The sequence below is a fragment of the Perissodus microlepis genome, chromosome 9 (assembly GCF_051167445.1).
Source record: "Perissodus microlepis isolate ML-2025 ecotype Zambia chromosome 9, ASM5116744v1, whole genome shotgun sequence".
NCBI lineage: Eukaryota > Metazoa > Chordata > Actinopteri > Cichliformes > Cichlidae > Perissodus > Perissodus microlepis.
In genome coordinates this window covers 14,002,301-14,025,369 of record NC_140469.1, presented here as the reverse complement: position 1 = coordinate 14,025,369, position 23,069 = coordinate 14,002,301, and the positions used below count along the sequence as shown (strand labels likewise).

Here is a 23,069-nt window from a genome sequence, read left to right as displayed (position 1 = left end):
TATTCCTCTGAACCTCTCCAGAAATTTAAACAAATATATCCTAATCACCCCTAAAGCAGTGGGACAGAATACATAAACACACAGGAGTTTTACTGACTCTCTAAAGCCTGGATTTGTGTTTTTAGCCTTCATGTAACTGGTCTTTATGACGTATTTATTTCAGCTCAAAATCAAACGATTTTACTCAAAGCGTTTTCTGATTGGAAACAAAGCGGAGAAAGTGTAGTAAAGCAAACTTACCCAAACTGTCAGTTTAAGCTGTTTTAGTTAAGTAACGATGTCTGGCCTTCACAATTTTTCCACACGTAAGCTGGACGAGAAACTACAACCTTGTTTCCAACGATGGATTTTAAATGCTCCTTTTTTTTTCCTCATTTACTCCTCAAAACACTCGTTTTTGTGCAATCAAAATGGTCAGCCATTTTGTCCTTCTAGATGGACCTGATTCTCCTGCTCATGCTCCACCCTCGCTGTCCTCGCTCTCTGTTGACCCCACCCTTCACTCCACAGTCCTTATTTGGGAAATGCCTTAATTGGATTAAACTCTATGCATCAGAAACACTTTGTCAGCATGTCAGCGTATTGTCGGGGTGCCGAGGCACTCTGAGCCCTGTGTGTGTGTGTGTGTGTGTGTGTGTGTGCCTAACAGAATAATGAGCTGTGGATTTATAATATACTCGTGGGTGTGTGTTTTAATTTTTTAATGTATTTATTTTTTATAAGTGATGGTAGATTTCCGTCAGTCCACATTAAGAGATGCATTGCAGACACATGCACTCTTAACCTGTTACTATAACTGTTCCACTTGATAATAAAGAAACACTGGCTGGTTTTTGTTTATTTTTTATGTATAATGCTTAAAGAACAAAATATAAAAATAAAATGATAATTATTCTGGTAATTTATATAGTAACACCAGCAAAAATATGCAGGTTTCCATATTTGAAATTTAGAGGTGTGTGTGTGTGTGTGTGTGTGTACACCTGTGTAAATTTTTATCATTATTTTATTTATTATTTTTTTTGTATATTTCAAGTCTATTTGAGCCCAGAACAGCTTTTTCTTGCTATCCTATGACATTTTATATGTTACATTTTAAAAATATTGTAATTGTTTAGAAAAATCAAAAGTGTGTGTGTGTGTGTGTGTGTGTGTGTGTGTGTGTGTGTGTGTGTGTGTACACCACCAATAGTGTATTTTTATCATAAAAGACAAAAATCATCATCATGAGCCAAAAATTAAAGACTGAATTTATTAAAACAAAAATGGCTAAAAATAATCTGATGTGTCCCAGGTTTATTCATTTATTATTCAACGTTTTAAAACGCATTTCTTGGGACACTCAGACCGTTAAAACCTGAATCACCACATGATTGTAATGTGGGAAACTTTCTTTCTCACTCTAAAAGTTTACAGCTGGATTCTTGCAAAATTCGTGAGATTATGATCAAGAGGGAATCGGTCTTGCCAGCTTAAATTTTGCCTTTCATGCCGTCAGTTGGCACTTTTTTTCTTTTTTTGAAGTTGCCTGCCTTTTTCCAAGCATGACTTCTCAGATGGTTCAGTGGAAAAGAACAATCATGCGGTTATCTGAAAACTGCTGGTTTAGCCATTATATTATAAAGAGTCAAATCAGAGAGAAAATGTGGCTTCTTGTGTCTCATGTGTCACTGTTTGTTTGTCTCCGTCCACAGGTGAGCGCTCTCCCAGGCTCTGTCTTCAACCTGGCCCCCCCCCACATGTTTGGCAACAGGCTGAACCCCAACTCGACCATGGCGGCGCTCATCGCACAGTCCGAAGCCTCACCGGCAGGTACAGCAGCAACACTTCATGCAGCAGTGCATGTTTGTTTGTGTGCATGTGAAAAAATAAAATGTGTGCATGAGAGAGAGAGCGACAAGGACACGGAGATAATTGATAGGTCAATGCCCCCTTGATCCCGCAAAAAAGGTCAAGGGTCAGTGATATTCTTAAGCCCCTCCCACTCAGTTCTAGTTAAATGGCATAGGTTTTCCTCTATATTCTCTTCTTTTTTTCTGATAAACTTTAATCAGTATGAAAGGAAAAAAATAGGCTCTTTTTGAGGAAATGCTCCTCCTGGAGCCGGCAGGAGCTCCAGCGGTAGAGAGAAAGTCCGTTTGTGTTGTCTGTTCAGCGCAGAGGAGCTGATGAGGGAGTTACGAGAGACTTTAGTAATCAAGAGTAGCCGCTTCCTGATGCAAGACATCTGGTTGGTCAAAGAGACGAGAAGCAAGAGAAAAGAGGCGAATAAAGAGTGGAGAGGAGGAAGCAGTTCCTGCTGCCGGTCAGCAGTCATCAGAGCCAGATCCAGGCTGACCCGCAGGTCAGCTCACTAATCAGGCTGACTGACAGGGGGCCGCGTGTGTGTGCGCGCATTCGTTCATGCGTGTGTCCATGTGTGTATGTGATCCAGAGACCTAAATCTGTTTACCTCACTTTATAAGCACCTATTTTTAATGGGTGCAAATCATGCATCTCAAGTTATTAACATCAGCATGTTTTTAGAAGTGAGTGCAGCGTTTTTTTTGGTTTGTTTTTTTAGAAACTACGGACAGGCTACTAGGCAGGTTCAGTGTGTTCAGCAAACCTTATATATAATTCATGAAAATGAAAATTTTGATTGCAAACTCTAAAAAAAAAAAACAACAACAACTGTTTTCTTTTTGTAATTAAGAAAGGAAAAGATTTTATACCATATTTAATTTTGTAAGTTGTTTCAGGTGTGAGTGTGTGTGTGTGTGTGTGTGTGTGTGTGTGTGTGTGTGTGTGTGTGTGTGTGTGCTATGCTGTTGTGTAAAATTAAATGTTTCCAATTGGAAATGTGTTTAATTTATAATTAAATTAAATGTATAATTCAATATGAAGTCATTTCTGACGTTTACACAATTTCAGATGTGAGTATTGTAAATGTTCTCCACTTTAATTTTAAGTGAAACTTAAATATAAACATAGTATGAATTAATAGGCCAGTGGTTTTTCTTTATTGATGAGCTTTTCTTTAGCGTCAGTAAAATTTCTTTGTGCAAAAGGTGAAATATTCAGATATTAAACCAGCAAACAAGTATTGAATATTTTCCCCCCTATATTTGGAAACTTTTTTTTTTTTTTAAATAGTGGCAGATTTATTTTCACTTGATTGACCTATTGCTTCATTGAGCTGCACTAACCAGTAATGAAAATAATCATTAAGCAGCCTTAATGAACATTGATATTTCCTTACCATAACATTAAGCACAGACGTGGAGAACACGTGTCTGCGGCTACATAAGCATGAAGTTCTGTTTGTCGGCTAGTAAGGGTCATGTGAGCGTAAACGTGCAAGGTGTGTGTGTGCGTGTGTTTGTATGCATGCAGCCTGTTTACTTTGGCAGCCGTTTCTCTTTGCTTTTGAGTGTCTGGAGGGAGGTTCCAGAGACGAAAAGGGTTACGACAGAAAAAAGGACTTGAAAAAGAAGAGAGCGAGGGACTGGAGTGGTGACCTGGTGGGGGTAAAAGCTGGGATTGACTGTCTTAAGTAGAGGGGAGTTTGTGTGAGTGTGTAAATGCAAAAGTCTGTGTGCATGTGTGATTCATTACTCTCACTGAGGAAAATGAAAAGAAGCGTCTGGCCAGGGGCCCAGAGGGAGGAGAGACAGAGACTCTCACAGAAGGTAGAGAGGGAAGCACATGCAGTTTGAATGAAGGCTTGTGTTTGAAAGAGATACAGAGAGAGAGAGAGAGTTTTGTAGATTGCAGAGCCCACAGTATTGCAGCGCATGTAGCCTGGGTCAGAGGGAAAACAGAAAAACTTGAAAAGGGTCCTCTGTCTTCACTTCTTTTTATCATCCCGGACCCTTGAAAAAATATACTCCAGAGTGGATAAATCCAGGAACAACGGCAATTTGCTTTAGTGTGTTAGAGGACAATTATGCTTTTGAAAAATAATGTTGTACGCCTGGGGTGAAATTCCAGTGTGTCTCGGGTCATGCAGACTGCCACCCCTGTATGTATCTCCAAAATTAACCAGCGTTTTAACCATCACATATTTTCTTTTATAACTAAAGTGTTTTTAAAAATTTAAAAATTAAAGAAATCCAAATATAGTTAATTGGGAGTGATTGTGCTGTGTAACTGCTCTGCAGCGCGATGAAGATCCACCCTACTTAACTATGTTTTACAGCTGGGGTCAAGACAAATCTGTCATTTCCTGCAGCAGAAACATGTCTTGAGCTCAAAACTGCGTTTTTAACAAATTGTCAAACTTTAACAAATGTCCTGATGTGTGATTTTTCAAGCCGTTAAAGAAGGCTCAGAGTCTCCGGTCTGGATCAGTGTGTGATCCAGATCCCTATAAGACATTTGAATGATCAATTTTTAAGCTTTGCAACACTATGCAAAATGTATTTACAAGCCACAGTTAAATGACTCATTTTCTCTGCCAGGAAACAGAAATAAACGACTAAACGATGAGTCTGGCTGTATTAAAACGCAGGTGATCACAAAGAGCCCGAGGATAGAAAACAAAGCAGGAAAGCCGGGTTGTTACGGATGTCTGGGATGTTTGGCAGTCTGTATTGTTTGCTTGCCTAAATAAATGAAGAAGCGTGTTTTTTATTCTTGTTTTTGTCTTGACTGGTGGCTTAAAAAAATAACCTGACAACAGTATTGTGAGTGCGCTTTCACATTCAACTTCAGCCGGCTCAGTGTGGATATTTAGATTTTTATTTCAGCATATATTGTGCAAAGCAGTTAGTCTAAGATCCATTCCTATATTACAAATAATGACTGAACAGGCTCATGCTGAAATGCTTATGTTTATGCCTGGTCTGTATTCTGATCATTAAAAGTACCCTAACTTCCAAGTAGGAAACTAAACTAAAATAACAAACAGATAAACATCTTTATTCTCACATCTAACCCTCCAAAATTTGTAGAGCATTCATTTAAAGACCACAAATGAATTCCACATTTTTATGCTCATGTCAACATTATTCCATAATTTCATCCTAACAACAGAAAAACATCTTCTGTCCGTGTTCTCGTCCAATTGATTTTTTTTCTGTGTGTGTGTCTGTGTGCAGATCAGGAGGCGGGAGACGGCAGCAGCAGCGGCGGCGGTTGTGTCGGAGCTCAGGGCTTCTCCATAAGAGCTTCTCCCAAGACCACCCCGCGGTGAGTGCACACACACACAGATACCCTCCCCAGCACTCCCTCACCATTTACATTCCTCACTGGTCCCCCTCCTTCACCCATCCCCCCCTCCCCCTTTCTGCTTTTCCCTTTGCTGGCCCCCTCATCTCCCCTCTCTTCCTCTCACTCCTCAAACACACACATGCACACTCTCTCTTTTGCTCTTGCCCCTACAGGCAATTCTTGCTCTCTCAGCCATCGATAACTTGTGTTTTTGAAGGTGGTAACCATCCTTCAAGTCCAGTTAGATGTTTTTTTTCTTGTCTTCTTGTGTTTAAGGACAGTGTGATGAGTTATTGTATCTCCTCCATTTTGGAATGTTTGCATGGATCATTCAGGATCACGGGAAAATTGATCATACAGATAAACTTTTTTTTTTTTTTTGTTTCCGCTGTTGTCTGTGGAATGGGTGATTTCACTTGATAAGGTTGGTTATATATGGTTTTATTTTTAAATCTAAATTTTTGGTCTTAAATTTAAGATAAATGACATTTAACTGCAAAAGGAAACACTGTAGCAAAATGAGGCGACTTTAAGACTGTTTAAGCTTCTTTAAAGTTTCATGTGCGAGTGGTGAGTTAAGTCATATTTTTACATTCCACAATAGGGGACAATAAGATGCCGTTTGCACACCTACGGCTCAGTCATCTCTTCCGGTGTCCTTTATTTCCCCTTTTCCCCTCTCCTCAGGCTCCAACAGCTTGTCTCAGTGCACACTGAGATTTATCGCATCAAGACAGTGCACTTCCCTCTCTCTGTCTGTCTCCCCCTGTTGCATGTCTTCTTTCTTCCTCTCTCTCCTAGTCTTTTTCTAGCTCTCGCACGCAGACAGAAAGCCTGGCCCCTTTTCATTAGGGGCCACTGTAACAACAAATTGATGTAGTTTTATAGCCAGCAGTGACTATGTTTGTCTGACGTTTATGTTAGGTCGTTAATCTCCCTATTGACCTCTCCATCTCTCCTTTTCTATCAATGCACTCTCTCTCTCTCTTCCCCTACATTCAGCTCTCCGATTGGTGGCCTGCAGATCCGCTATGACTCTTCTGGGTCATTGCCGGGGCCGGGGCAGGGGTTGCTAGGGGCGGGAGGAGGCGGGGAGACGTTGCCCCCAGTGGCCACCAGCATTGAGCAGCTCCTGGAGAGGCAGTGGAACGAAGGGCAGAGCTTCCTGCTGCAGCAAGGAGCGCAAGGAGACGGTGAGAAGACGCAAGCACCAAGCATCCTTAAAAATACAAGATTACCTAAAAGAATCATCCGATTTCAGACTATTGCTCACCAGTAACTACTGACAAACAGGCCTCTAAGCAGGGAGTGATTATTGGTAGCAGTGGCTGCAGTGACTCCAGACACACTTGCAAAAGTATGGGACGAGTTTGACTATCGTGTGGACTAATGCCGGGTGTCCACAGGGATGTGGAGCACTTGTGAAAATTTTGTATGTAAAATATACCAAAAGCTTTTATGTCCATTACTTTAAAAATATAGCCTTTTGAAATCGGATGATTCTGTTTGATACACAGTTATGAGTTTGTTAATTCAATTTAAGTCTCTCACCAGACTGATTTTATTTCTACCTGTGACACCCTCACAGCATTTTATTTAACAAATAAGTCACATAAGTTTTACTCTCTATTTAAAAGATACAGTATAAGGCAAAGGGCTGAAATCAAACAAAGGCGGGATGAAAACAAAAGGTGAATTCTCTTCATCTCAAAAATGACAGGAGATTAATCTCCTACCTCACACGCACTCATACACTTTGTCCACTTCACCATTTCCTTCTCTGTGTCAATTGATCCGTCGGCTCTTTGCCTTCGAGCTGTTGTGCAGAGCCGCTCCCTCTTTCAGTCACATTTTCACTTTATCTGTTATTGTTGCACCTGTCAATCTCTTGCTGGTTATCTACCTATCTGAACATCCCTTCTGGGATCAATAAAGTGAAAATGAAAAAGGGGGATGGCAGCCTGGTCGTTAGAAAGGCTGTCCTTCAATCGGATGAGTCAGGTTTAAGTTCCTGCATCTGCAAACCCTCCTCCTCCTCCTCCTCCTCCCCCGACACTGAGTCCGTGCAGGCTGCAGGGTCACTGTAGCTGACCTTGATCTCTGACATGTCTGTGGGGAGTATCTGTCTGATCGTCACTGTGTGTGTTGTTAATGTGAGGTATAAGAAAAGGCAGATTTAGAAAATGAGTGGCCTTTTAGAAAGTAAGGATATTGGTGAAAGGGTCAGTCCTGTAAAGATTCATCCCAGCATATAACCCAGCACCAGCACTGGTTATTTTACCTTCACTGTGGTGCAGCTAAAACAACAAGTGGGCTAACAGTGTTGACTGCAGACTGTGACGGGGCTGAGTTTTATTTCATTTGTGCAATTTTGAAGCCTTTATTTTCTCACACAGGTGTGGAGAGCAGTAAATTGAAAATTCAGAGCAGAGCTATTACAGAATATTTGGAGCAGGAAATAAAAAATCGCTGCTTTTCCTGTTCCCTCTCTCCTTCTCTTTCTCAGTGGTGAGCATGTTGAAGTCTCTGCACCAGCTCCAGGAGGAGAACAGGAGGCTGGAGGAGCAGATAAAAACTCTGACCATGAAGAAAGAGAGACTGCAGCTTCTCAGCGCACAGCTATCAGTGCCTTTCACACCTGCCACGGCCTCCTCGGGTACACAGACACTCTTACTTACTTACTTAGAAATCAAGGTGAATGATGCACACCAGTGAGCCACAGCACCTGCCTGGCATTGTGCAGGTCTGCTTTGTGTCACTGAAACAGCTGCACCCCCATTGATGTGTTTTATGGTATCAGGCATCAAGCATGGCAGCAGGAGATCCTTAAAATGTTACCTCCATGGACTTAAAAAAAATATCACAGATGCTTGATCAGATTGAGAGCTCGGGAATTTAAAGGCCAAGACGACACCTAAAGTTATCGTTCAAGCAATTTTTGCACTGAGGGTGTGTTATATTTCTGAAAAAGGTGACAGTCCAATACTGTTGGCATGAAAGGTTTGAATGTGGCCTGCAACACTATTTTGGAGGGTGTATGAGTAACAACCATCATCACCCTGCCTCTGCCAGCTTCCCTTCCTCCCATAGCACGGCCTGATGCATGCATGTGTTTATATCAAAGTTATTCAGATTCTTGCATCTGCACGTTATTTTTTTCAGCTTTAAGATCTGACTGAGCTACTCTCTTGTTCCCGATCGAAAAGATGGATTGTTGCTGGCTGACGTCATTTAGCACAGAAAATTTCTAGAACTTGAAAAGCAGGTTTCATATTTTTAGACTAGCCCTACTGAGACATGTCTAACCTTTCGGTTATCCACAGATGTGAAGGGAGCCCAGCCGGGAGCAGCTGACTCATCTTTACCTGTGGCGACTCAGGTAAGGACAAATTCATGGTTTGACTCCTGGCTTGAAATCTGTAGTCACCAGAGTTTGTGTTTTCGAACTAGTTTTTATGTTTTGTTTTGATTTCTGTTTTGATTTTCCAGAGTGGCTTTATTTTTAGTTCGTTTTTATTAGTTTCAGTGTTAGTTTTAGTCTTGAACACTCAGTAATTTATTTATGGCAAATGCCAGAGGCAAGATTTAAAGTCAGAATAGAAATTGCAATATAAACAGAACTTTTTGTAGTTGACGCACAGGCTTGTAGACTTTGAAAGCTTCAATAAGAATGTCCATCAAACCCCCATTAAGACAGTCTGTGATTCTATTTATTCTTTAACATTGTAAATTAAGCAAACTGTAATGATCGCTTTATTTTAATGTCAAAAAGGTGTGAAATAAATGTCCCAATTAATAGGCCACATCCTTCGGAGGCCGTATTTTAAGGTCAATTATGTCACAGCAAGGTGATGAAGGCTGTCCCAATTCGAAGGCTGCTCCAAATGCGGCCGACAAATGTGTCCTTCATTAACCTATCCCAGAATTCATAGCGCGGCCCTGCCAATTCCAGTTTCCAACAATGGCGGCAGCTACTTAGTTTTAATATTACTCTTATTACTTTTTCTGGGTCACCAAATAAACTTTTAAGATGTTTTCAGGCGAGAATGTAGCTGTGTAAGCTTCAAATATCTGGTTGGTTTATCAAGACATCACATATTTGCAAACGTGCTTCAACGTTTTCGAAGACGTCTGTTACCCACCAGCTCGGTAGCTGACCGGGTGGTCAAGGTTCACTGGCGCCGGCAAGAACAGCAAACTCCCGGCACATCGTTTTCAGATCCCCGCGGTCTTTCACTCGGGTTAAACATGAAATATAAGTCACTTAAAATGTTATTGTTTGGCTTTTTTCAGTGTTTTATTTGTTCCTGAGTAAATCGGTTTGGCTGAGATTAAAGTTATAGTTTTGACACAGCTGAATAAACGTCAAACAGAAAACACAGAAGTGTGAGATGGTAGAGAATGTACTCCAGTGTTCTGTTATATATTAGCGAGCAAGGAGCAGACGGCTGAGTTTATTGAACTCCCCCGAGCCCCCAAAATCTGAAGGCTAGACCGTCCCATTTCACAGCCGGCCTTCTAGGTCTTCGAAGGACCCGGCCCATGTAGACCGCGAAGGCCTGGTCCTCTGAAGGATGCAGCCTATGAATTAGGACATAGCTACAGATTCTGAATGCAGGACTTGTCATTAATGGGAGTCTCTTTCTGGTCTTCAGGATAGTGCATCTTGTGGTGGTCACAGCAGTAGTGGTTCCACCTCCTCCCTCTCCACACCTCCCTCTGTGTCCCAGAGTCCACCTCAGCCACAGCTCAATGGGGTCGCCTCTGTAGGGGCGACCCCGGCTGGGTTGGGCGGCGTGGCGGGGCTAATGGGGGCTCTGGGCGCAGGGAGTGCGCTGGGCATGGGTGGAATCGTCGGGGCTCTGAACGGCGTGATCCAGACGCCGGCCGGCACCTCCAGCCCTCACACACACACTACAGGAGCAGCTACAGGCGTCACTTTGCCCGTCAATAACAAGTATGGCTGTTTTCATCTTCCTCTAATACATTAAGCGACCTTTTCAGATTAATAAAGCGTCAACACTGGGATGCGAATTGTGTTGGAAGCCTTTGATGATAATAAAATCAATACATGTGGTCTCACATCACCCTTCCCAACAAATTGGTTGACTGTCAGCGAGTTAAAGAACTCCAGATGGGTGTCAGTAGCTTCGCATTTTCAAGGCCCTTTCACATAAGCACATAGTTAAGTATTGAAAATGTTCAGGAATATGTTTGTCTCGGCTTCCCAAGAAGTTTAAATGTGAACTTTATTGCATCCTCTCTTCCTCTTTGTGTCTTTTTGCTTCCACGATGGATTTTAGCAACTCAGCAACTAGTAAGACCAGGTGAGGCAGACGCTGGTGCCACTTCACAAACCGCCGTAGCTCTGTTTTCATCAGTGTGTCAGCTTTGTGAAAAAATGCTGTAGTCATGCATGTTTTTTTGAGTTTGAATCTTTTCTTGTTTTGTTTTGGGGGTTTTTAAGCAAAAAATAAGCTCATGTTTTTCTTTATAACTTATAGAAACAGATAAATGTTTATATTTTCTGTCACTCTCACCGTCACAGACCTGTAATGTTTTTAAAAAGTGTGCTAAACAGTCTGATACTGTGCAGGCAGAGTGTTAATTGCGTTTGTCTCACTGTGAGTGTGCTTTGTCTCCTCAGCGCGGCGCGAATCGGCCTGCTGTCTGAGCAGCAGAGATTGCTCCTGCAGCAGCATCAGCTCCACCAGCTGCTGTCCTCACAGCCTTCAGTGGTACTACACACACACACACACACTATGCACATTTGATTACTTACTACTATCACACACAGTTAAACACACACAAAGACACTGAGCTACAATTTTCTTTTAGACGATAGTCTAAATCACCTAGCTTATTAACTCTTCTTCTTCCCCTCTTTTCCACACGTTCCCCTGCTTTTTTCTTCTGTCTCACGCTCTGTTCCCCCCTCCATCCCTTATTCGCCCCTTCAACTCTTTTCTTTAATGACACCTCCACTTAATCCTCTTTTCTTTTTTTTTTTTCTTTTTTTTTTTTTCTCTCATTCTTCCTCCTTGTTTCCTCCCTCCTTGCATCTCCCCCTTCCTCCCTCTGCTCCCCAGGAGCAGCAGCAGGTGTTGCTCTACCAACTGATGCAGCAGCAGGACCTCCAGCAGCTGCAGTCCCTCTCCTCCTCTGCCCAGATTCCCTCCATCCCACTCTCTTCCGCTCAGCTGCCCATCAACAACTTGCTGCCCGGCGCCCAGAGCCAGGGCCAAGGCACCATCACCGCCAACCCCTTCCTGGCGATGCAGCACGCACACGCCGACACGCATGGCTCAGGGGCGCAGAAGCCTCGGCTAGCCGAAAAAGCCGTGGGCGTCGGAGGGCAAGACAAGACGTGACGACATATGTTCTTTTTGTTTCCTTTTTTTCTTTTTATTGTTTTTTTTTTTTTTTTTTTACATATATATATATATATACATGCGCAGAGTTTTTTGGGATCAGTCTGTTGGTCAACTTTGTAGGTTAGTGATGAGAACATCTGCAGGAGAGCAAAATGTGTTCATGTTAGATATTTGTTTCCAGCGGTGTGTTAACGCATAACACACACACACACTCTCTGTGTGGAGTTATACAGAAGACTGTCTGTAGTTTAGGTTCTGATCTCGACACCACGTTTTGTGTCATTTTGTATTATTTATTTGATTTAACGACTTTTTAGCTGCTTTGAGTCCTTATTTTGATTGCTTTGTCTACTTAAAGATTTTTTTTTAATTATTTAATACTACTGGTAGTAACTGAACGTGTGTTACTGTCAGTACGTAGCACCAGCGGACATGGTGTGTTTAGTCTCTTCTCTCAACAATTCAGTTGACTGACAGGTTCCCAGAAACTCTTATTTCTTCGGTGTTTCCTACTCCGAATCTTGTTCCAGGTTTTGTTTTGGGGTTTTTTTTCCTCTCTCTTTTTTTTTTTTTTTTAATTAATGTTTTTGTAATGGTCTGGTCTCTCTGCTGTTTCACTCTCTCAGGGGCTTCAGCCAAACCAGCAGTTGTGCTGCAGCACACAAGCTGGCACACACACAGAACTACAAACATTTTTAAAAAAAAAGAAAAGAAAATGGCAGCAATATTATGATTAGGACAACAGTACAATTCCCTGTTATAGGACTTACCAGTCATAGATGTGTGATTGACATCTGTCTCGCAGCAGTCCTGGAGGGACTATCAAATGAGGAAATGTCCCACACGTCCTCAGTGCTGCCTTCTCTCCCCGTGTCTCCTTCCCGCAGTTTGCGTACATCCATTAATGTCCGTGAGCCAAGCCTCGTATGGTCACCACAGAAGCCTTGCTTTTGACTGTCTCTTCTCTGGGCCAGATACAGGAGGATCATTCGGGGAAAAGAAATGTAAAAGAGGAGAAAAACAAAAGATTATTCAAAAAATACGTTGAATGTTCACAAAGATGCTTAAATCCACGTCACACATCCACTTTCAGAGATAAACCACGCAGTTGGTTATCAGCAAGTGGAAGTGATTGCATTTCATCTTCCCGATTGAGCCTCCTGCTGCACCTACCTCTCGAGCAGGACCAGCCTATCAGGACCTAAAAGGCCGACAGCAGCGGCCACTTAAAAACCCACAACAGTCAGGACTGGCCAATCAGGGTCCAAACCCAAGTGCCTGAGGCCAAAAGAGGAAAGTGGGATTTTGTTTTTTTTTAAAAACAAACAAATATATATATATTAAAAAAAACGTGGTCACTCTACCCAATTTTTCACAGTGCTACTGGTAATGAAGCTGCGTTGCTAAGGCAACAGATTACAAAAACTCTTGGTCCTTCAGGCTGGACGTCTCTTTAACAAAACTAGGAAGTTTTATTCTGCTGCATTCTCTAATATCAAAGCCAACTTTGTGTTGTGCTTTCTATTTATCTGGAGGTTTTGTGTAATGGGCATAAGATGATATATTTTAAAAGCCCGCTTGTTTTTGCAATTTAGCATCATTTTGTACTACTGTGTAAAGTTGTTTTTTTTCTTTTGTTCCTCTGTTCAGTCTAATCTTGCTGTAAACCCTTTTAATGATTTCTATTTTTGTCATGTGTTTAAAGCTAGGAGCTACTTATTAGTTGGCTGATTTGGGAGGGGTTGTGGTTGTATATAGGTGTTTGTAGGGGAGGAGGAAGTGTGTCAGGGGGGGGGCACTTGGTGGCACAGTTTTTACCTCGTTAAGTGTACATAAATCTTTCTCATTGGCCGTTGGTTGTACATAAGTGATTATGATTGGTCGTGCTGGTGTGAAGGAAAGCCAATGAAGCCTCAGTTCATGTGTGTGAATCTTTAGGACCAGACAATAAGGTTGACAGTGACTGGACACAAAAGTATTAATTTATTTTTATATGTGCAGGGACATTGTGTTTCTTTTTTTTCTTTTCTTTTCTTTTTTTTAATGTTTTGCACCATTTTCTTGATGGAAAGTCATTTTATACTCTGGGCACCATGTTTTCATCTGTGCACACATTTTGTTGGATAAATTTTCTAAGAGTGTAAAAAAAATTGGTGGGGGATTGACAATGTATTTAAAAAAAAAAAAAAAGAAGAAAATTAAAGAAACACTCTGGTTAAGTAAGAGCAGCGTTTGGTGTTTGTATCAAAGTATCAGTAAAAAAAATGCATTAGACTTTTACAGTTATGAAGTACGGTTTATATCTGAACTGGCTGTGGAGATATTTTCTTCTATTATCATCTAATGACCGCATCATGTCACAAAATTCAAATCTTAATCATGACAATTCAGTTGAGCACCTTTAGGATGTGTGCAACGGAGGAGTCAGATCATGGATGTGCAGCAGACGAATCTCCAACTCCTGTGTGATCCCTTCTGTCAGTACGGATCAAAATCTCTGAGAAATGTTTCCAGCATCTTGTTGAATCTGCGCCATCAAGAATTAAGACGCATCTGAAGGGCAAAGACAGGGTCCATAAAGACGAGGCGTACCTAATAAAGTGGCTCCTGAGTATGTAATGCAATTTTTTTTTAAGGTTTTTTTTTTTTTTCAAACAAATTTAACAAATTATATAAAATATGAGATTTTAATAAGTTATTAAGCTTGGCCACTTTTGTAGGGGAACACAAAATCACACATGCTGTAAATGTGTTTGCTTTTACCGTGACGCTGATCAGTAGAAAGAAACTAAATGAACCAGAGAGAGGGCTGGACACTAGTTTTCATCCGGCCTGGTGCTAAAACAGCACTAAAAACCCCCAATAAGATGACATTTAATTCAAAACAAATGCACACAGTTTAAAAATCCCCCAACAGAGCCCGTTCATAAACTCACTAGTTTTAAACCACCTCACAAATACTTCTTTAAAACAACTAATGTTATCAAAAAATAAATTACAAGCTGCATATATTTTAATTCGCTGATTAAATCCATGTTATTTTTGTCCTTCTGCCCATATGTCAGATGATTTACGAGGTGAGTGTAGATGAGATTAAAATGTTCCTGTTAAACCAGTGGTTTCTTTTCCCCCAGTTTGAAGCCACTCTTACGAGCGGACTTGTAAGCTGTATTTTGAATAGAGTCAAACCTTTCCTGACTTATACTCCGTGCCATTAATTACACTGTAAATTGTGGACGAGGAGGCGCTAAACGGGATGTGAATTATTCTGTAACAAGAAGGGAGGTGAGGGGGGGGGAGAAATAAATAATCATCGAGCAACCAAAGTGCCAATAGAAACTCAACATCTTTAAATTTAAACATTGTGCTTCGGGGCTCCTGTCCTTACAAATATGCACCCACAACCAAAGCTGATGACTTCCAGCTGCCGCTGCTGTGTTTGCGTTGAAGAGGTGGGGGCACCATTCTGCTACATCTGCTTCTGCCCTGGTAATTAAAAGCTCACTTTCCTCCTGCACCCCCCTACTCCCTCGAAAATACACCCCCTCCTTAGGAGTGTTGAAACCCACCCCCCACCCCACCCACGCTCGCCCGCGCGCTTTGCATGTACACGCACAAATACACCCAGAATCTAACCTGCATTCAACAACGCAACCCCCCTTTTTCCTTTACCCGAGCACTTGCTCATTCACCCCTCCCACTGCCAACTATCCCTCACTGTGACCTCCCCTCATCCATCCACCCTCCACTCACTATCAGCCCTGTCAATCAAAGCTAGGCTGTTTAAAACGCATACCCCCCAGCACCACCACTTCCCCACCTCCACCATCTTTTATTAGCCTCCCACTAACAGCCCTGCCTCTCTCTCTCTCTCTCTCTCACACGCACACACACACGCATGCGGGCCAGAGCCACTGTGTCCATCATCGATCAAGCTCCCCCAGAAGCATTTTCCAGGGTTGGTAGGGCTTACCAGCTGATTCAGGACCCCTGTGTGCTGCCCAACCAGGTGCCTGATTACAAAGTCAAAACATGACTAAGCCCCGGTATTAGGAGACAGGAGAGCTCTCTGTCTTATGCACACACACACATACACATAGAGCAGATAGCAGGCCAGCAGGAGGGTTAAGCCCGGGATGATTAGACAAATGTAGGGCAGATATCTGCGGCTTCAGAGGCAGGCTGAGCCGCTGTCACCGAGGAATGCTCTGCAGCATTAAAGATACCTGTCTCACACTGAGCATGCTCACTCTGCGGTTCAGTTTCTACTTAAATATTCTCCTTTTTTTCAGGTAAGGCTTTTGTAATTGATTAGTGTTCGTGAAGGCTTTGAATAAGCCCCAAATAATAAATAAATAAATATGGAGAAAAGTGCAGTGAAAAGAAGGTTTTATATTTATGGGTTTAAAATCTTGGGGGAAAACATTTTACAAAAGTTAAAGAAATATTTCAACTAGCAATGCAGAAAGATCAAACTTGATTTGTAATTGTGTCATTTGACTTTTATAAATAAGTAGAGGCCTTACATTAAAGAAAACCTAGAAAAGTAAGCTGCTGCAGCAGGTTGACACCAAGTGTGATTTTTTTTTCATTTATAAGATTTAAATTTATTTGTCTTATATGCGTCAGCCTCTTGTTCCAGCATAATTTAAAAGTAAAAACATGAATTCACCCCCATGGAGTGAAAACCAAGAGTTTGTAAACGAATTGATTCCTTTACTGAGTGAAACGGGGGGAAAAAGTCAAACTTGATGTTAAATAAACCTCCTAAAAATGCTTTCAGGGGGCTATTATTTTGAAAAGCCGACAGGTTGAAGATGCGCAGTTTCCACAGGACGTGAACTTTAACAAACTTACAATATTTGTTGCAATCATCGCTCCCATTCTGCCACACTCCGGACCGAGCAGAAATAAAACTACAACAAAAGCCATAAAACAAGTTCGCCAGATGCCAAAAATAATTCCTCTACACGGGTTTCGGCACATGTTTGGTAATTCAGCTAAATTATTTAATTAGACCCCAGCCTCAAATAGGGAGAGCAAAGAGCAATAAAGCCGAGAGAGGCTTCAGTGTAGTAAACCATTAGTAAGAAAGAGGCTGTCGCTGGTTTGTACAGTAATGCAGTGTAAATCATCACAGAGTGGCTGCCATTAGGAGGCTTAATCCTGGGCAGAAACCTGCAGTCAGCTGCCAGGGGCCCTGATCCGGTGCCGAGTGGAACCAGATCCGACAAACAGAGGTGTTTAGGTCCGTGAGGGCAGGAGGAAGAGGAGGAAGGGTGCAAGAGACAGAGTGTGGAGGGAACAGCTGAGGAGATTCCCAGCGAGAGTGTGTGTGTGCGCGTGTGTGTATTTGTGTGTAACCCCCCCCCCCACAGGTCGCTCTCCTGTGGGATAATGGTGGCGAGGAGAAGCAGCAGGATTCAGCCTCATCCCTCTTCATTCTCAGACAGCTCGTATTCTTCTGCTAAGTGACACTCCTCTGTCACCCCCGGCACAAACACACACACACAGACATGCATATATACACTATTCTCAGAATCCTCTCTTTCTTTGTGTGTGTGTGTGTGTGTGTGTGTGTGTGTGTGTGTGTGCCTTCCAGCTGAATTACACCTCGCAGTTTCCTCGAAGCTTATTGATGCCACTGCAAAAATGACAAAGCAGGACGACTGACAGTAAACAAGCTGAGCACCCTTTTTACTTTCAAAGTCAAATTTGCCCACTTGTCACCCTCGATCAGATCTGAAAAGCTCTGCAAAGCATTTGGACCGCCATAGACTGTGTTGCCTACAGCGGTGAGAAGTTATACGCAGCTTGAAAATTATGCCAATAATGCTGAAATATTACGGAGAGATTAAAACTACACACAGCTCTGGAAAGATGGGAAACAAGTACAGAAGTAAAAGCTCACAAAACTCAGTGAATCTGTCTGTGTGGAAAAATCATAATTGTGGAAATTGTGTAAAATAATAATAATAATTAATACATATGCAATATTATCGTATATATTTTTTTAACTATATTTTAGGAATGTATTTTGGGGGGCTTTGCGGTGTTGCTTCCAACACAATAAAAACCCACGCCTAAATAAATAAAACTAAAAATAGCAATAAAATATAGTTTAGATATAGGCTGCGTTCAGTGTCAATAATTACCATAGAATAATTCATTCAAATAAAAGGCGTTGTATAATAAAAGTGTTTGCAATGCGGAGGAGCACAGCCAGGAGTTTCCTGGTCGCCTCTCTGAGCTGCAGCGTGTCCCGCTGACTCAGCGGCGCCTGCTCCGCTCGCCTGCCGCTCAGAGTGCGTCGCTGCACGGCTCGAGAGCCGTCTTGCCTCGCGCCCCTCGCGGCTCCCGCTACGAGCGAGAAGAAAGGGAGCTCAGAAAACCGCAGAGAAGCGAGAAAGAGAACTTCACCGCGAGCTGATGGCAACAACAATTCAGCGGTGAAGGGAGGGAGGGGGGGTGTTTGAAGAAGCGGTTGTTTTTTCTTGTTTCCGCGTCTGCTTTTCCCCTTTGGAGGCGGGGAAGGGGAAATGCAGCTCCCCGGTAAAAGCACTCTGCCACCGAGGAGCGGTGCTCAGTGCAGCCGTGGGGGCTAAACGTGAAGCTCCGCGGTGCTTTGATTTGTGTTTCAGGGCATCAAAATTCAAATCTATTATCGTAATAAATTATAAAATACTTTTTTTTTTTACATTTTACGGCTGATTTATTATTATTTATAATTTTTTAAAACTCTTATTTTCACACACACTAATAAACCCCCTCACTGTAGACAGACTGGTGTAATGCGCTTTTAGCGCAGTGATATTATGCTAAATGGGGATCTAATGATGTGAGACGACAGCAGGAAATATTTTAAAGTCACGTGTCACTTTAGGATCGTGTTTATGTGATCTCCTGCGAATATATATATATATTTTAATGGCGTTTATAAATGTGGGGTGTTAGCAGCATCGTCTTACTTTACTCTGTCGTCACAGCTGGTTGTTTTTCTGTAGTGTTTACCTCTTTAAAAAAAAGAAGTAGAGCCTCCTATCTACTGTGGCGACCTGCGGGCTGTTGTTTTGAAGACCATCGACCACAGCAGCACACTGCAGGGAAGCTGCATGACCCACACAGAAATGCACTGAATTATGTATAAACTCAATTAAACTCATTTAGAAAGCTCCTGTTTTCTTTCCAAATGGCATTTCTCCCCCTTCAGCTCCTATTTATATTGTGTTATGTTGTTTAAAAGGTGTGCTGTGCCTATTTAAATGCACGGTAAAAAAAAAAAAAAAAAAAGCAAAATACATAAAACATATATCTATATATATATATACAAGGGATTAAGAGTTAAATTCAACACCGGGAATAATTAAAGAAAACAGTGGGATAAGGCTAATCTCACACACACACTTACAAGTAATATTAATTATAGTAATAAAAATCTAACATCCTAATCTGTATTGGCTATATTTACCATCACTTTGAATGGGGTCTGGCTGAAGAATGAAACACCATCGCAAGGACAGGTGGTGCTGGCAGAGATGAATGTAATCTTGTGGGGCTATAATGAATGTCACGGGATATAGATCTAAGATGAGATCTGGTTTGATCATCAGGTAAAAATAGATCAGTCACCGGCAGATCATTACTGATAATTACTTTCAAATGGTCGACTATGTGAAGGGAGGGGGGGGTCCATATTATTAAATAATTTCGGCCCCGGTTCATGTGTGCATGTATGTGAGTGTCCATAAATGATAATGATAGAGTCGAGGAGAGGAATATTATTAATTATTCCTCTTTTGTACTTGTTGTCAGGTGAGAAATGTGATTTTAGTATTCAAGAAAGTCTCCACGTGCTTAACAAATGTTCGACCTCAAGAAAGCAAAGCCTCTGATAGTTCTGCCTCTCTTGCTGTTTTTTGTTTTGTTTTTTACAATTAGCCAATAAATATCAGGGAAAAGCTGCAAATGTAGGCAGTATTGTACATGCAAACACCTGGGGGGTGGGGTGGGGGGATGCCCCCAGCGTGGCATGAGTGCCTTGCTCAAGGACACTGTAGCTGATGTGAAAGGAGAAATCCCTGTGGAGACTTTAAGCTAATTTCTAGGATTGAAATCTGAACATCAGAGGTTGAAGAGAAGTCCAGCCGCTGCTGCAATCAGGATAAATGAGCGAACAACAGGCATGGTAAGAGACCTGGGATTTCTCCAGCAGCAGCTGTTAAGTGGTATAGACCCAAGCTGTGTAATGGTACAGGCCGGTGTGTGTGTGTATGTGTGTGTGTGTGTGTGTGTGTGTGTGTGTGTGTGTGAGAGAGAGAACCAACTCCCTCCCCTGTTCTTCCACCTATCAGCAAGCCTCATTTATTATGCAGACTGGAGACCCTTGGGCTGGACGGAAGGCGTGTGTGTATGTATGTGTGTGTGTGTGTGTGTGTGTGTGTGTGTGTGTGTGTGTGTGTGTGTTTTGGAAATAGAGAGTGGGTGAGGGGGTACACATGTGATGCTCTCTCTCTCTCTCTCACACACACACACACACACACACACACACACACACACACACACACACACGCCGACTCAGTTTCTAAATAAAATGAATACTGTGGAGGTAGGCGGCCAAACGGGGTACTGCATTTGAAGAGTTGAAGATTAGGGTGTGTGTGTGTGAAAATGTTTATGTGTGCTGGACTTGTTGCATGAGTTGGGATAACTCCTTGAAATAAAAGATGAGAAAGGTTGACGAGGGTCGTGCGAATGCTGTAGTAGGAACCTTGAAGCACACAAAGAAGCCGATGCTAATTTTTTATTGTTTCCCTGAAGAGAGACAAAAGGAAAAAACAAAAAAGGGCTGATCCCGGTGAACTGTGCTTGCATTTCACCCAGAAAAACGGCTGCAAACAGATTACTTTACTACATGATTTCTCTTTCAAGCAGCTGCAGAAACCACAGGTTTTCTGCTGAGGTTCGTTTAAATTGAAAATGATATTCTAACTATAAAGGTGGGAATAGAATCCAAATAAGAACATCTGTTAATCATCAACAACAACAACAAAATTTCAAATAAGGTTTTCGGTCCAAACACAGTGCAAATAGAAAAATGCAGCAGAAGCACACGAAACACAAGAAAAGCAGGAAAAAAAGGTGCGGAGGTGACAGAAACATGGGAAGGATTGCACTGAGACGAAGAAATGGAGGATTAACTGGTCTTGTGAGGAAGAAAAAGAGGGATGGTAATGATGTGTTCAAATCACATTATTCATATAACGCTGTATAGATTGCTATTAATGTTTACTGCAGCTGATCTTTCATGTTATTATCCCCTCTAAATCACTTCTATTTTGTTTTTGAGCTTTAAATGTTTTTTTTTTTGTGAGCTTTTATTGCATTTTCTTTCCACTTCTGTCATGTTTGACTCAAATTCTCTTGTTTTTCTACTTCCCGTTTGTTTTACTCAACTTCCGCTCTGTATTTATCTACTTCCGTTATCTTTTACGTGCTTTGAACCCCCCCACCTCCCAATTCTCTGGTATTTTCTTACATTGCAGTGCATTCGACTTCTCAGGGCAACCACACTGTGGCACTACCAGAGGATTTATAAAAGTTACAGGAATGGTGTGATAAGTATGTGAAATCCATTTACAAATGCATTTCCTTTGGCTTCACAGAGCTACAGTTTAAATGTAAAGGTAGTTATTTATGTTCCACCATTTGTCAGCATATTTTCAACTCTCCTGCATGGCTGTTGCTGTTTTTATTAAATGTCTTTTTAAATTTGAAATTTCATAGAAAAGAATACTTGTTAAAACTGTTAAAAATTAGCTCCAGCTCGTATTCGTTGCTAGCTTGAAGTGTACGTATTAGGAGTTCCTACATAGAGATATTTCCTCTTTAAACTTCACATTTAAATGTAAAGTTTAAATGTAAAGTAAAATAAGGTTGTGAAGGTGAGCTTTCTGTATACTGACTCCCTTACCCATTAATCATCTCAGGACCCCCTCGGACTTATCTGCTGACCATCTGGAGTGGGATCGACCCCTCAACTTGGATAATTATGGACTGAACTGTGTAAGTATTGCAGTTCTAACACTAACATAGTGATACACCAGTACTTACAATGCTATATTATCAGAACACCCTGCTGCATTTTTAAAAATTCCCAGTTTTACCCACAATGTAACACATCCTCTATTAAAGCGACAGAGAAAGAACATAAGAAAAACCTGCAGCATCAGACTCTAGACCTTCACTAAAAACAACAATAATTTCTTTTCTCTTACTGTGCCCATATCATTGCACCCTTACACCCACATTAATACATGTAACTAAACACATGCATATCTTGTTTATCAGTGGCTGCACAGAAAACCATTAGATCTGAGTTACATAGGGAAGGGACTCAATAATCTGCTCTGACACACTACACTTGATTATGTAAGAGTCTAAAATAACTCAAAAGTGTATTCCCATGAGCAGGAGGTATTTTATACATATATATATATATATATATATATATGTGTGTGTATATATTAAAGAGTCGCATTCTCCATTAGTCTCCCTCATTGCAAACTGTTAACAGGCATTAGTGGCCCAATTAGAAAAGACTTGGTCTAATCTTTTAAAAGTCCCAGGATAATGTTGAAAATGGCCAGACGAGAGGAGGAGAGGGGGGATGGAAGGGGGATAAAGGGAGGAAGGGGAGGAGAGAAACTCAATCTAAAGCACCAGGTGCACCTTTTGTCGACATAATCTCCCAGCCCTTGAGACCGCGCACTCACTGGCCAACATATACAGCCTTTCATACGTACACATGCTGCTTTTTCGGCTGGGGGATTTGAATCCCGAGCTGGCTCTGGTCATATGTAAAAGGGACTCCTAGGTCAGTGCGCTGCCAGAACAGACAGAAAAGGGTTTGGTGTGTTGTGATTCGTCCACTCATGGGTAATAATCAATAGGGAGAAACCTTTTCAATTTTAATCTTAGTGATGAGTTTGCACCGGGGACAAAATTTAGGTTAGGAAGGGAGAGAGGGGGGGGTGTGGATGTCTCAGTTACCACACTGAGGATTTTTAAGGGCATGGTTTTACTGTGAGACACACACATTTGTACAGTCCATACACAGCGAGTGAACACTAAACAATGTAGCTGTAACACTGAGCCACGGTAAGGGAGGTGAAAGGTAATTTATTAATGCTGCAAAACCCATCACGAGACATACGACATCCCGAGTTTTGAACAGATCTATAATCAGCTTCAAACTGGCTCAAGTGTGTCTGTCAGTAACGTGTGTGTGTAATCATTTATGATTGCACGTGTTTATAGCTATGTTAAAAGACACATTTGACCATTTGCACATGGAGATCTTTGAAAACATGGAGAACATGCAGAGCAGCAGTAGGTAGAGGAGCTCAGTGTGCACAGGAAGCAGACCTGAGTGCACAGCCATTGTGAAGCAGGCATCTATTGATGGCTGTCAGTCAGTTTATAACATTGGTCAGGGAGGACAAA

At 41.7% G+C, this 23,069-nt stretch overlaps 1 protein-coding gene across 3 annotated transcripts in view; it reads left to right on the top strand.

The window, feature by feature from the left end:
- Window positions 1-13,790, top strand: part of mllt10 (MLLT10 histone lysine methyltransferase DOT1L cofactor) — a 47,468-nt gene extending 33,678 nt beyond the window's left edge. For 2 of the 3 annotated variants that reach the window (XM_084939127.1, XM_084939129.1), the window contains 9 exons: window positions 1,695-1,812; window positions 5,082-5,172; window positions 6,196-6,386; window positions 7,700-7,849; window positions 8,517-8,572; window positions 9,849-10,150; window positions 10,497-10,520; window positions 10,841-10,931; window positions 11,283-13,790. In XM_084939127.1, the coding sequence (XP_084795253.1) occupies window positions 1,695-1,812; window positions 5,082-5,172; window positions 6,196-6,386; window positions 7,700-7,849; window positions 8,517-8,572; window positions 9,849-10,150; window positions 10,497-10,520; window positions 10,841-10,931; window positions 11,283-11,564 (1,305 nt within the window). In that variant the 3' untranslated portion in view covers window positions 11,565-13,790. The remainder of the gene's footprint in view (window positions 1-1,694; window positions 1,813-5,081; window positions 5,173-6,195; window positions 6,387-7,699; window positions 7,850-8,516; window positions 8,573-9,848; window positions 10,151-10,496; window positions 10,521-10,840; window positions 10,932-11,282) is intronic. The other variant, XM_084939128.1, reaches the window with a different exon arrangement.
- The last annotated feature ends 9,279 nt before the right edge of the window (window positions 13,791-23,069 follow it).